This window comes from Arvicola amphibius, chromosome 5 (assembly GCF_903992535.2).
Source record: "Arvicola amphibius chromosome 5, mArvAmp1.2, whole genome shotgun sequence".
NCBI lineage: Eukaryota > Metazoa > Chordata > Mammalia > Rodentia > Cricetidae > Arvicola > Arvicola amphibius.
The window spans coordinates 21,141,149-21,156,025 of NC_052051.1; the positions used below are offsets into that span (position 1 = coordinate 21,141,149).

At 38.7% G+C, this 14,877-nt stretch overlaps 1 protein-coding gene across 1 annotated transcript in view; it reads left to right on the top strand.

Moving 5' to 3' along the window:
• The window catches only part of Rbl1 (RB transcriptional corepressor like 1), a 56,074-nt gene that overhangs the window by 5,856 nt on the left and 35,341 nt on the right, over positions 1-14,877 (top strand). Inside the window, exons 3-9 of the mRNA XM_038330476.2 lie at positions 2,778-2,978; positions 3,303-3,367; positions 3,465-3,593; positions 3,698-3,858; positions 8,257-8,306; positions 9,146-9,332; positions 10,095-10,261. Coding sequence (XP_038186404.1) covers positions 2,778-2,978; positions 3,303-3,367; positions 3,465-3,593; positions 3,698-3,858; positions 8,257-8,306; positions 9,146-9,332; positions 10,095-10,261 — 960 coding nt within the window. The remainder of the gene's footprint in view (positions 1-2,777; positions 2,979-3,302; positions 3,368-3,464; positions 3,594-3,697; positions 3,859-8,256; positions 8,307-9,145; positions 9,333-10,094; positions 10,262-14,877) is intronic.

Sequence of the window (14,877 nt, forward strand, 5' to 3'; positions counted from 1 at the left end):
TCTCTGTGTAACAGCTCTAGCTGAATAGTCCTATGTGGTTGACAAAGGAGCAAGTAAAAGGTAGAACTTAGACCTACAAAGTGCCTAGTAGTGACAAGTTGAAATAAAAATCAACTATGTAGAAAACAGGGCAATACATTGACACGATGACCAAAGTCAATAACATTAATAAGATGAAGATGGATATAATATGCCACTGCATGTAGTTGTCCTAAAGACTTAAAATCACTCCATGCAGTTTCAAAATGTACAACTTGTGTATATTTAGCCTTAAGAAGACATCAGACATATCTCAAATGAGGAGCAATCTATTTTAAAAGAGGACTGGGGTAATTGTAGACTTATTTAAAAATGTTATCATGGGGTGGGGAATATAGCTCAGTTGGTAATACACTTGCCTAGTATGCCTGCGGACCTAGGTTTTTTTCTAGGCACCAACCATATAAAAGCTGGCATAAGCCTGTTATTTTAGCACCGGAGTGATGGAGACAGGAAGTTTAGGGATTCATGATCATCCTTGGCTATATAACAAATTCAGAGTCAGCCTGGGCTACAAAAGACTTGTCTCTAAACAACAGAATTATAGCTTGAAAAATTAGATCAGTATATACTCATAATAAAAATTAGATCAGTACATACTCATAATAAAAATTTCAAATGAGTTCTAGAGGTGGGTGGTGACGGTGGCTTTACAACACAGGTAACCAGATGCAGCTGGACTAGACATTAAAATGGCAAATGTAATCCTGTGTGTAGTTTATCAGAGACATGAAGATGGTTTTTAAAGGTTGGGTGTGTACCTCCATGGTACAGTGCCTGCAAGTAATATGTTGGTGTGATGAGACATGTCAGTTATCCTAGCACTCAAGAGGCTCCATCAGGCCTCTTGGAGGCACCCTGTTCATTTTCATCATGTGGTCAGTGATTGAAGCTCAACCTAGGATACACACATACCAGGAAACTTCGCACCCCAATTTCCAGTGAAGCTGGTCTAAAAGAAGTAATTCTCAAAAGTGAGGAATTCCTCAAAGGAGAGAACATCCCACACTGAGCATCTTCCTACCCCAATCTGCCCCTGTCAAAAAAGGGAAAACTTCATAGTAACTAATTGGGAGGAGAAAAGAAAAATAGTGGGACAATTTTTTGTTGTTGTTTTTACGTTGCTGCTGCTGTTGATAAGAACTTTTTAGAATTTCAGATTTTAATTAATGTTTCAAATTTACCTGTGAACAATTAACTGATAACTTTAAAAACATTACCTAGTATCCCTCTATATAGTGCCAGATAATAAAGTGAGCTTTTGACATTATGAGTTTTTAATCTAAGACCATGCTAACAGATCGTATACCATTATTGGATAAGCTGAGAAAGTGGAGTAACAATCTATTATGATTTTCTAAATATCTACGTATTTATTTTATTTTTGGTGGTGATGTCACACACTAAAACTCAAACACTGAGCTGGAGAGATGGCCCAGTGGTTAAGAGCACTGGCTGCTCTTCTTGAGGTCCTGAGTTCAATTCCCAGAACCCACATGGTGGCTCACAATCATCCACAATGAAATCTGGTGCCCTCTTCTGGCAGGGATACATGCAGGTAGAACTCCAAGTACATAATAAATAAATTTAAAAAAAAAAAAACAAACGGGGCTGGAGAGATGGCTCAGAGGTTAAGAGCATTGCCTGCTCTACCAAAGGTCCTGAGTTCAATTCCCAGCAACCACATGGTGGCTCACAACCATCTGAAATGGGGTCTGGTGCCCTCTTCTGGCCTGCAGGCATACAGACAGACAGAATATTTTATACATAATAAATAAATATTTAAAAAAACAAAACAAACAAACAAAAACAAAAAGCCTGTTAAAACTCAAATACTTTATGTTAAGACCAAGGTCCTCCCAACTCCCCCCAGGTCCAGAAAGGTGAGGGTGGGTATGGGTGGAGGGAAGGGGGAGGAGGAGGGGAGGAGATGGAAATTTTTAAATATAAAAAAATAAACCATGAGAAAAAAAAAGAAAAAACTCAAATACTTAGCTGGTCCTGGTGGCACACAACTTTAATCCCAGTACTTGGGAGGCAAAGATAGGCAGATCTCTGTTAGTTCGAGGCCAAACTGGTCTATAGGGCGTGTTCCAGGACAGCCAGACTTACAGGGAGAAACCCTGTCTCCAAAAACAAGCAAAAGAAAGCCGGGCGGTGGTGGTGCATGCCTTTAATCCCAGCACTCGGGAGGCAGAGGCAGGCGGATCTCTGTGAGTTCGAGGCCAGCTTGGTCTACAAGAGCTAGCTCCAGGACAGGCTCTAAAAATAAAGCTGCGGAGAAACCCTGTCTCGAAAAACCAAAAAAAAAAAAAACAAGCAAAAGAACTCAGATACTTGAATTTTACTCCCAACCTATAATAGTCTGCTTCTTTGTGAACAACTTTCATTTGGGAGACTTTTTTTTCCAAACTAATTTTGTGAACCTATAAATTAATTGTTGACTAACGTATACTTCATCAACTATATGTAGATCATTGCCTAGGTGCAGCGGAGGAAAGAAATAGGTAGGTGCTTTTACCACCTGCATCCTAGAAGGTTGCTGTCACTCTGTGTCATCAGTCTCCGTGATGGTCCTGGGAACCAGAGCAGTTCATAGCAGTGAAATGAGGGCTTATGTTCTTTGCTTTTTCATAAATTTAGGTTTTTAAAGACTTTTAGTCGTAAAGAGATTGTGTCATTTTCAGTCCATTATATGAGCTAATTTTAAAGTTGTCTTTTCTTCCTTTTCTTTGAAGCTTAATACAGTTTTTTAGTAAAATGAAGAAGTGGATGGACATGTCAAACCTACCACAAGAATTTCGTGAACGTATAGAAAGGCTAGAGAGAAATTTTGAAGTATCAACTGTAATTTTTAAAAAATTTGAGCCCATTTTTTTAGATATATTTCAAAATCCATATGAAGAGCTACCAAAGTTGCCACGGAGCAGGAAGCAGAGGTGAGTCATTTAATCTCATATATTTGTGATACAAGATTATTAGGAAAGTTTAACTTTAAAAGTCTGCTTATTACCTTTCTGCAAAGACTTAAATTTCTTTGGAAATTTATGGACAGTTGCTTATATTTGGAAATGGGTAATACTTTTATTATTATTTTATTTATTCTGATGTTCAATGTAGACTAAAAAGCTTTAAGAAGTCTGTTTCTGAGCCATCTGTCCACTTGAGTGGAGTTTTACATGAATTTAACCCTTTTATTTATATTTGCTCTTTCAATGCTTAGCAGGTTAGTCAGACCAAAAGAATACATTTTTTCATTTTAGGAGAATTCCTTGCAGTGTAAAGGATCTCTTTAATTTCTGCTGGACACTCTTTGTTTACACTAAGGGTAAGTTGACGTTCTCAGAGCTTACATTTCTACTCTGGGATTTGGTGATGTTTGACATGAGAGGTTCCTGGGTTTTAACTTTTTTTTCCTTATAAAGGTAATTTCCGTATGATTGGTGATGATTTAGTAAACTCATATCATTTACTTCTGTGCTGCTTGGACCTGATTTTTGCCAATGCTATTATGTGCCCAAATAGACGAGACTTGCTAAATCCATCATTTAAAGGTAAAATATTTAGTTTTAAAAAGTAATTATTAAATTTTAGAAAAAACTAAAAAACTGACTGTTCTTCTTGTCCTTCCTGTTCCCTTCATGGTCTGTCAAACTAGGTTTACCATCTGATTTCCATGCTCCTGACTTCAAAGCTGCAGAAGAGCCTCCCTGTATCATTGCCGTACTTTGTGATCTACATGATGGACTTCTAGTAGAAGCAAAAGGAATAAAGGAGCATTATTTCAAGCCATATATTTCAAAACTCTTTGATAAGAAGGTAATAACAAATAAGATATTTGGGGTCAGCAGCACCCTGAAAAGAAAGAATCTCCTTAACATTGTAGGACTCATGTAACATGATCCTAATCAGTCCTATCAATAAAAGCCAGGAGTCAGTTATTGGGGTAATAGCCTGAAAGATCAGAGAAGCAAAGGAGCAGCCATTATATTATATTATATTGTATTATATTATATTATATTCCTGTCACCACCTTCCAGGTGCTGGAATTAAAGGCGTGCACCACTGCTTCCCGGCTCTATGGTTAACTAGTGACTAGCCGCATGCTCTGATCTCCAGGCAAGCTTTATTTGTCAGAACACAAACAAAATATCATACAATAGTCCTGGTCAGATGTCCCAAGTCTGGGGCTAGAGAGATAGCTCTAAGGTTAAGAGCATTAACTGTTCTTCCAGAAGACCCAGGTTCAGTTCCTAACACCCACCATACCCAGCTCATAACTTCCTGTAACTCCAGTTCCAGGGCATCCAGTGCCTTCAAATCCCAAGTTTCAGTGTCTGCTGTGATGCAGCCTTGCCCTCTAGTCACAGGAGACTGAGTGGTTGAAGAAAGTGCTCAGTTGTATGTTGTGTCTGGGAAATGCACTGCCAGAAATTTTCGGGGTTTCTAGCAGAACCTGCATTCTCCTGAGAAAGGGTTATGAGAAGCATGAGATCAGAGTGAACTGACTGATTTTCTGCCGCAGTCATTCTGTTAAGTGCTATTTACTAAACGCATTGTAATAGTATAACAACTATTGTTTTGTTTTTTCTTTTTTGATTTTTTTTTTTTTTTTTTTTTTTTTTTTTTTTTTTTTTTTTTTTTTTGAGACTAGGTCTCACTGTTTAGCTCTGGCTATCCTGGAAATCACTGTGTAGACCATGACCTTGAAGTCACAGAGTTCTTCCTGCCTCTGCCCCAAGTATTAAAGTGTGTGCCATTACTTTCAGCTACAACTATCACTTTAATTCCACATAAATAAAGCAGAAAACTGCTTTCAGGCTACTTACATGCACTCTCATTTTTTTTTTCTGTAATTGTCTGTTTTTATGTTTCTGAGTTGGTTTATCATGGAGGAGTTATTAACTTCTCACTTCTTCAGCCATGAATCATGTAATTCAATTAGGCCTTGTCTTTTCACTTTGGTAAAGAATTTCGTTTAAATCATCACTCTGGTTCCCCATTTAGTATTAAGAGATTTTTATTTACTTATTATTATTATTATTATTATTATTATTATTGTTTGCTTGCTTGTTTTTCAAGACAAGATTTCTCTGTGTAGCCCTGGCTTGTCCTGGAACTAGCTTTGTAGGTTAGGCTGGCCTTGAAGTTGCAGAGATCCACCTGGTTCTGCCTCCCAAGTGCTGGGATTAAAGGTGTGTGCCTCCATGGCTGGCTTAAATTTTTTTGAGTATTATTATTATTGTTTGTGTGCATGGATGCCTGTTGTGTATATGTGAGTACACATGCCACAACATGTGTGGAGGTCAGAGGACAACTTCATGAGTTGGTTCTTTGCTTTCACACTTAAATGGGTTCCAGGCATCAAATTCAGGTTACCAGACTTGTGGGGCAGGTGCCTGTATCTGCTGAGCCCCCTCATAGGCCCATGATATTTTCTTTAAGCATAAAGCCTTTCCTAACTGGCTTCTTCTCCCTTCTATACTTTGTATTTAATCTTACATGTCCTGGAATATGTATACATCATGATTTCTTGTAGGTATGTGTAGCATAAATTTTAATTGGTCTTAATAATAAAAAAAAGTCAGATATAGGGATTAATACTGAAGATCCAGAGAAACAAAGTAGCCAGCCATTAGGGAGACCTTTTACCTCTATCAATGCTCAAACCGAAGGGACGATGCTGTCCTTAGACTGCATCTCCAGGCTGCATCTGTCTCCATCAAACCTCAGACTGCCTTGAGCTTCTGTCTCCTCCCAGCCATGTCACTCCTGTCTCCACCTCCCCAGTGCTTGCATTAAGGGCGTGCGATGCTAATCCTGGGGTTAAAGGTGTGCGCCACCACTGCCTGGATTCTAGTGGCTTAACTCTGCACTCTGATCTTCAGGCAAGCTTTATTTCTTAAAACACAAACAAAATATCACTACAGGTATGTTAAACATTTCCAGAAAAGTAAACTTTTAAAGAATATGTTATGCAGACATAGTATACCTTAGTACAGTGGCCCAAATCCCATTTTGTCTGTATAGCCACTATTGTCTTGGCACAATTATTGTAACAATTTATTCCATTCCAGAAGCATACCCATCATCCAAACCATTATGATTTTGAAACTACTTGGAGACTAGTCAGATTCTGGATTGCATGATTGGACAGGATAATAAATAGTTCAGCTCTAAGGCCAGACATGTTTTGTTTGACTTGTAGGATAATACTTACTTTTATCTTGTTCAATTTATTATTTAAGTAACATGACCTTTTATATAAAAAGCTTTTAAAAACAAGACGCTATGACAATTCAGGGTTGGAATTTTTTTTTTTTTTGAGAAAGGGTTTCTCTGTGTAACTGGCCTGACTGTCCTGGAGCTCTCTCTGTAGACCAAACTGGCCTTGAACTCACAGAGTTCTGCCTGCGTCTGCCTCCGAAATGACCGGATTAAAGACATTCACTACCATGCCAGCTAAGGGTTGGAATTTCTACATGGTAGACTGTCACCAAGCTAAATGATAACTGTCACTTTTAGAATGGCAAATGTAACTTCAGCTCTCTCTGTTCATGTATGATGGACCTTTGCTCTTGATGGCATTTCCCTTTGTTACCTAACATAATGACAACCTAAGTCTAGTAAGGAAGATAGAATTACTGGCAACTGTGGTTTTCCTTTCTCACCAGTAATAGGAATCAAGGCCTTCCTCTCTTTCAATTTGTGGTACTGAAGATCAAATCCAAGGCCTTATAAATACTAGCCAGTGAGCTAACTACCCAGCCGCAACCCCTTTAATTTTCTTTTAATCTTTATCGTTTGTTTGTTTTGAGAGAGGGTCTCATGTAATTTAAGTTAGCCTCAAACTCAAACCAAGGGTAACCTTAAACTGCTGATACTTTTCCCTCTACATCTCACGTTCTGGGATTGCAAGCATGCCTCTCCTTTTAAACTTTTTGCTTACTGAAGCATGTAGTAGTAATTTTAATTTTCCTTCTCATAGACTAATATTTAATAATGGGTCTCTTTCACTAGAATTACTGGTGAAATCGCTTGTTAAAAATACTTTCTTGGGCTGAAGAGATGGCTCAGAGCAACCACATGGTGGCTCACAACAATTTAAAATGGATCTGGTGCCCCCTTCTGGCCTGCAGGCATACATGCAGGCAGAACACTATATGCATAATAATATAATCCTTAAAAAAAAGTGCTTTCTCAGTGTAGAGAGTAAATGTCAGTGGAATGCTTAGCTACAAAAGGAACATCTGTATCACATCCCCTCCCAAGTCTCAGGGATCATTTGGAAGTGGTCAGAACCACTGCATTCTATGAGTTCACAGCAGCAGTGTTTGCCTACACAGCATCAGTTCAGTCAGCATTCCTGTATGGAGTGGGAGGGCAGGAACTGTGGTTGGTTGATAGCTTTAGGGCAGTGAGAGTCTGTGCTCTTTAATGGTCTGGCACATGATAGGTTAGCCACACTCCAGTGGATGACTCTACTCCCAGTTTTATGGGCAGTACAAGTTGGAGTCAATATGTTATTTGAAAAAGTGGGGGAGGTAGGAGTAGATTTGGGAGGAATTAGTAGTGAGTAAGTATGGTCAAAATATATTGTATGCATTTCTTTAAAAAAATGAAAATATTTTTAAATTTTGGAAAGAACTGTCATAGGCTAACCTTGCAGTGTTTTGAAAATTTGTCCTTAGGGTTGTGATCACTGGCATAGCGCTCACTTTGCATGAGTGAGGTTCTGAGTTCAATATCCAGCACCAATTAAAACAAAAACCTTTGATTTTTCTTATTTGGGAGGATGGTGCTAGAGGACAAAATACTAAAACAAACAAAAAACAACAACAACAAAAAGCCCAAAAAACAAATCTGACTTTAAATCTGTTTTAATGTTCTGTGGTTATGTTTTTACTAGTCTAAATGTCTTTTTAACAATATTTATTTAATTTTGTGTGTGTGTGTATGGCTGAGTGTGTCTGTTCATCACATTTGTGTAGGATCCCCTAGAACTGGAATTATAGATGATTGTGAACCACCATGTGGTGCTAGGGACTGAATCCAGAGTCTGTGCAACAATAGCCAGTGCTGCTAACTGCTGAGACATGTCTCAAGCCTGCTCTGAAACCTTTACTAATTCTTTATATGTGTATTATACATATGTGAAATGTTACTGAAATCTCATTTTTGTGTTTGTTGATATTCCCTATTTTTTTCTTTGGCCAGATTTTAAAAGGTGAATGTCTTTTGGACCTTTCCAGTTTTGCTGATAATAGGTAAGTATTTAAAGATGAGTGTGCTGGCACACACCTGTATGTAATCTCAGTACCTGGGACTTGGTGGCAGGAGAATTAGAAATTCAAGGCCAACCTTAGCTATGTAGTGAGTTTGAGGCCAGCCTAGGCTACATGAGATCTTACAAACAATAGGTAAATATCTAATACAAATAGTGCCTGTCATGACACAGACTGGCAATAATGAATTGTTGAAATTTGTTAAGTGAAACATTAAATATCAAGGTAACTTCGTCAAATTCAAAAGTCTCGCTTTAATGGCATTGAATGGAATTGTCACTAAGCCCTGTTGGCTGAATATATTTAAGAAACATTGGCATTTGAAACAACTGCACTCCCCTGAGAATTCAGAAATTCACCCAATGACATCTGTGTTTGATTTTATATTCTTCCAAATAATCCACATTAGCAATTGAGAATGCTCTTATTTCAAAGCCATTTGATTTCCTCAGGGATCAGATGTGAATTAACGTCACTGTTTTAGATTAAGTATATGGTCTTCTTTCACTTGTACTTGAAGATAAGTTATTGCTGCGACCAGTATGGCTATTCATAATCAGGTGGGACCTCTGATACTAGACAAGCAAAGGCAATAAAAATGCAGTCATCTGGGCTGGAGAGATGGCTCAGAGGTTAAGAGCACTGGCTGTTCTTCCAGAGGTCCTGAGTTCAACTCCCAGCAACCAAATGGTGGCTCACAACCATCTGTAATGAGATCTCATGCCCTCTTCTGGCCTGTAGGCTGGATCTGTCTTCAACTGAGATGCATCTGTCATATGGCTCAGTTTTATTCTGGCAGCTCAAAGCAATTCTCTTTGCAGCAAAGCAGTGAACAAGGAGTACGAGGAGTATGTTCTAACTGTGGGTGACTTTGATGAGAGGATCTTTTTGGGAGCAGATGCTGAGGAGGAAATTGGAACACCTCGAAAGTTCACCGCTGACACCCCATTTGGGAAACTGACATCAGAGGCCAATGTGGAATACAACCTTCAACAACATTTTGAAAAAGTAATATAACCTAGCGTGGCCTCAGTTCTGAATGATACTTGTCTTTTCTTTGTGTGATTCTACTAACAGCAGAGGCATCTTTCAAGTTAAATATTGAGTTTCTGCTACTAATTCATATTTCCCATGAAAGCTCTGAAAGGTAATTTTTAAACTATAGCACTTACTTTTCCTATTAGTCATGATTTATATACATTTTCTAAGCACGCCTGGGTTTGTCATTATATGGTTTTTGATATAAAATTTACAGTTAATTACCAGTCTCTTTGCCTCAGCTTAGCCTGTTTATGTTGCTTCAGAATTGTAGTTTTACTTCTCTGCACTTGACACAAACTGCTTTTCTCTGACTTCTGCTGTGTAACTATAATGGAATGTTGAGGGCCAAAGCTTAATTTCATGTTTATGTGTGAGATTTATTAGAGGACAGAGGCTAATGGAAAATTCACTCCTGCAGAGAGTGGGAAGCTACTTTCCAATTCTTTTATTAACTTCATTAGCACAGACAAGTTTTACTATCTGTGCCTATTTCCTCGTGTATAAAATTAAAATAGATATGCATCGTATTTCAGACATGAGATTACAAATAGAAAGTATGATTCTGTTGTACAGTATCATTAGCATAATATTGCTGACATCGATGGCTGACCTGAAAAGGAAGAAACGTGTTAAGCAATGCACCTGTGAATGTAGAAGATGGGACACCGCATTGGACATAAGGTCAGAGGGAGTCTCTCGTTAATTCCACACATTTTCCTTTTCTGACAGAAACAGTCATTTGCACCTTCTACCCCGCTTACCGGACGGCGGTATTTACAAGAAAAAGAGGCAGTCACCACTCCTGTTGCTTCAGCTACTCAAAGTGTAAGCCGTTTACAGAGTATTGTGGCTGGACTAAAAAATGCACCAAGTGAGCAACTTCTGAATATTTTTGAGTAAGTATAATGTCGTTTTCCTAAATGTTTTATTATAATTAGAGTCTTCGTGCAATTATGTTTTTAATATAGTCAGAATTTTTGAGACTGGGAGTACATGTGGCGAATTTTACTACATCAATTCTATCATAAAATAGGTTCATGTCTAGACAGAAACACCTACAGAAAATTTTGACATTTCACAAAATAATAGGCTTTCAAGTGTATTTGAAGTTTGTTGAGTGTTGACCTTCCACTCCTGTAAGTACTTGAGTTATTTGTGTTTTTTCTTTTTAGTTGACTTTTTTTTAAATGTTTTTACATTCATTTATATATTCATGGGTGTAGGGTTAAGAATACCATTGCGTGGTTGTAGAAGCTAGAGAACAATATGTGGGAGTCAGTTCTCGCCTTCCACCATTCGGATTATGGATATTGAATTCAGGTTGTTAGGCTTGGCGGCAAGTGCCCTTACCCACTGAGCCATCTCACTGGTCCCTAAGTTCACTTTAAATGAGTTCAACTTGAGTGACTATTTAAGGTGAGACTGCTTTCCCACTAGGGAGAATATATAATTTTGTGGAATTTTATGGAATTGTTTTTTAAGAGATGTGTTTCTTCATAAAAATGAAGCCAAATCAGAGACCATTCTTTCCTGATTCCTAATGAAATGAGAGAGTAATGAGAATCAGAAAAGTAATGATCAGCAGCTGCCTTTTTGGACAGAGAGGTGACTTCATGTTATAGACTTCCCAATCAGTGGGCAGGAAAAGTAGATGATTCTCACGTGGCCATCCCCAAGAAGTGGTACTGGGAAAGGGATATGTTTAATAAAGTTGTAATTGTATGAATTGGTATTCTACACTCTGCTCTTTTCTCTGTCATTCTATTGAGGCATAGTGATCATGAGTTCAAGGCCACGCTAGGTTACGTGAGACCTTATCTCAAAAATAAGCAGAAGTAGGGATAGAGTTGACAGCATTTCTAGTCCCAGGCTACTGTTGCTGTCTTCTGAGAATTAGTCCTCTCACATAACCTAGGCTGCACCTGACCTGCAGCTCAGTACTTCTCTTTTCTTTGATGATTGATGAGGAAGGAGAGTTCTTGCTCATTATGTGAGCCCTGAACAATTTTAAAAGTTAACTTTCAGGGGCTGGGGAGGTAACTCAGTTGGTAAAGTGCCGAGGCCCTAAGTTTGATCCCCAGAACCCATATAAAGAAGTTGAAAGTGGTGACTTTCCCTTTGTAAATCAGAGCACCAAGGAGGCAGAAGCAGAGGATCCTTGAGGCTCACTGGCTAGCCAACCTAGCCACATCTGAGAACCCAGGCTAGTGAGAGAACCTTTCTGAAACAAAATAAGTGCTCAGCTCCTGAGGATTGGTGTCCAAGATTGACCTCTGATGCCCTCACAGACGTGCATAGATGTACATAGACACTAGAAAAGGGGAGAAAACAATGCTCCAAAGCTGTCAGTTTTTACTGATGCTGAAGCATGGGTATATTTTGTAATCATCGATGATCACAGAAATGGCAAAATTACACTAAACTTCACAGAAAGAGTAAGTATAGAGTGACTGCCTGAGGTGTGATGTGAGGTGTGCTGTGTAGCTCAGAGACCTAGAGCAATAATGGATGATCTGCTCCTTCCCATCAATTTGATTTCACTGTACTGACAAGGTCAGCAGGCATGATAGGGCTTAGCATGGGCAACCTAGAAAATGCAGGATATAAAGACACAGAAATGAAAATCCTGGGATTAACTCTGTAGGAATGTGAAATATACACATAAATAAAATATCTCAGTGGAAAAGGGAGAGAGGAGCTGGGAGTGGTGCTGTAATCCCAGCACTTGGGAGGTAGAGGCAGGAAGGTAGGGGTTCAGTGTCATCCTCTTTGGCTACATACTGAAATTAAGACCAACATTAAAAAAGAAGGAAGAAGAAGAAGAGGAGGAAGAGGAGGAAAAAAATTAAAATTTATGTCTACCCTCAGAGGACCCCAGATAATCAAAAGAAACTTGAAAAAAAAAAAGAACAAAGATGGAGGCCTCACACTTTATTTAAAATAGTACAAAGTTTGAATAATCAAAATAGCATGATATTCAGCCAGACCTGTATAAAACGGAGAAACAAAATGGAGAGAAATAAACTCTTATTACATACACGCGTGCGCACACACACACACACACACACACACACACACACACACATATGTGGTCAAGTGGTCTTTGATAGTGGTGCCAAGACCATGCAATGGGTTACAAATAGAAAGAAATGTTGGTAAAACAGAAGAATGAAGACATTACACAATATTAAAAATTAATACAGGGCTCAGAAGGACCAATTCATATCTTTTATTTTTTACTGCTAAACCTGATGACCTGAGTTTGATGTCCAGGACCACATGGTGGGAGGAGAGAGCTGACTCCTGGATGTCTTCTGCCCTCCACATGTGTCCTGTGATACACAAGTGCCCCCTCCTACATTTACACAAAACAAACAAATATAATACAGAATAATGGATACTCCTGGGACAGAGAGATGGGTCAGCAGTTAATAGCACTTGTTGCTTTTGCAGAAATCCCGGGTTTGATTCCCAGCACCTTCATCAGACTGAGACCCTTTTTGGCCTCTGTGGGCACTGCATGCATTTGGTGCACAAGCAGACACCAAATGTGCACCACCATACTCAGCAAAATAACATAATTAAAAATGCTTAAAGCAGGGTAGTAAAGCAGCTCAGCAAGTACCTGGTAAGTTCAGTCCCCAAGACTTACATAGTGTATAGAACCAACTCCTTCAAGGTTCCTTCTGACCTACACACATGTGCCATAACCTATATCCCCCTTCATCCATACAAAATTAATACATTTATAAATTTTTTATATGTTTAAAGCACTACATTATTTTTCCAGAGAGACAAATAACGAATATGAAAGAGTGCTGAGCATTACTAACTAGAGAAGTGCAAATCAAGCTCACAGTGAGCAGTCACTTCCTGTCCATCACGATTGCCAAATCTTTCACTCTACCCCCAAATCAAAAGATAGAATCTATAGTGGTGTAGTATTTGTTTTGGTAAATACAACTTGCCTGAAGATCTGAATTCAAAGCAGCCACACTGGTCAGCCATACAGTCCAGGCAGTGGTGGCACACATCTTTAATCGCAGCAGCCACACTAGTTAGCCATAGAGACTGGGTAGTGGTGGTGACTCCTTTAATCCCAGCACTAGAGAGGAATATAAAATGGGAGGAGACAGCTTGCATGCTCAGTCTCAATCTGAGGATTCGTGCAGGCAGGATCGCCCATTTCAGTCTAAGGTAGAGGTAAGAGTTAGTGACCGGCTGCTTTACTTTTCTCATTTTCGGCTTGAACTCCAATATCTGTCTCTGGGTTTTTATTATTCGTGCTATAAGAATCATTAGTGTTAGTAAGTACAGGAAGAAATTAGGATCCTTAGACATTATTTTTGAGGATTGAAAAAGGAGCAATCATAGTGGAAACTGATACAGTGTTTCCTCAGAATAGTAAAAGTTAGGCTGGTGAGGTGGGTAAAAGTGCTTGTTGTACAGTCCTATCAGCCTGAATTTGATGCCTGGCACCCATGGGAAAGAGAGCCAAGTCTCCAAGTTGTCCTCTGATGTCCACATGTAGACCATTGCACAGTAATATTTATAAGGAATAAAAGTTGGCCAGAGAGTGGAGATGGTGCATGCCCCTAATCCCAGCACTTGTGGGGCAGAGACAGGCAGATCTCTGTGAGTTCAAGGCCAGCCTGGTCTATAAAGCAAGTTCCAGGACAGCCAGAACTGTTACACAGGGAAACCCTGTCTCAAAAAAATCAACCCCCTCAAAAAAGAATAAAAGTTGATTATCATATGACTTGGTTAATACCACTTCTGGAAAATGTATTCAAAACATTGAAAACGGGATCTTTTGTTGTTACATGGTTTTTGCTGATGTTACTGAGACAGGGTATCACTATACAGCCCTGGCTGGCCTGAAACTCGCACAGATCTGCCTGCCTCTGCTTCTCATGTGCTGAAAATAGGATTTAGAGGAATATAAGGGGTGTTTATATATTGTATTCTCTGCAGCATTATTCACAGTCATCAATATGTGGAAGCAAAATGCCTGTAGGTGAACAAATCAAAGAAAACAGTATTTGTAGACATAGAATAAAGAATTATTTAGCCTTTAAAAGGAAGGAAAGTCAGTCATATACCACAGCATCTTGGCCTTGAATATACTAAATAAAATAAGCCAGCCACAAAGACATATCTCATACTTGCATTTATATAACATATATAAGGGAATCAAACTTTTAAAACTTATATGTAATTTTTTATATATGAAATTTTACTACTTTCATTAATTTTATTATAGAAATTTATTGGGACTACATATCTTTGTGTGTTACTTGCTTTATATATGTAAAGCTTTATTTATTTAAATTTATAGGCTCACAACTGATAATAGTACCCACTAAAAACTATTAGTTTTTAGGTTTTTAGTTTTGTTTGTTCTTTAGCTGCGTAGCCCAGGCTGATCTTGAACTCACGATCTTCATGATTTTGTATCCCAGTGCAAAGCCAAAGCTCACCAGACTCTGTGTGTGTGTGTGTGTGTGTGTGT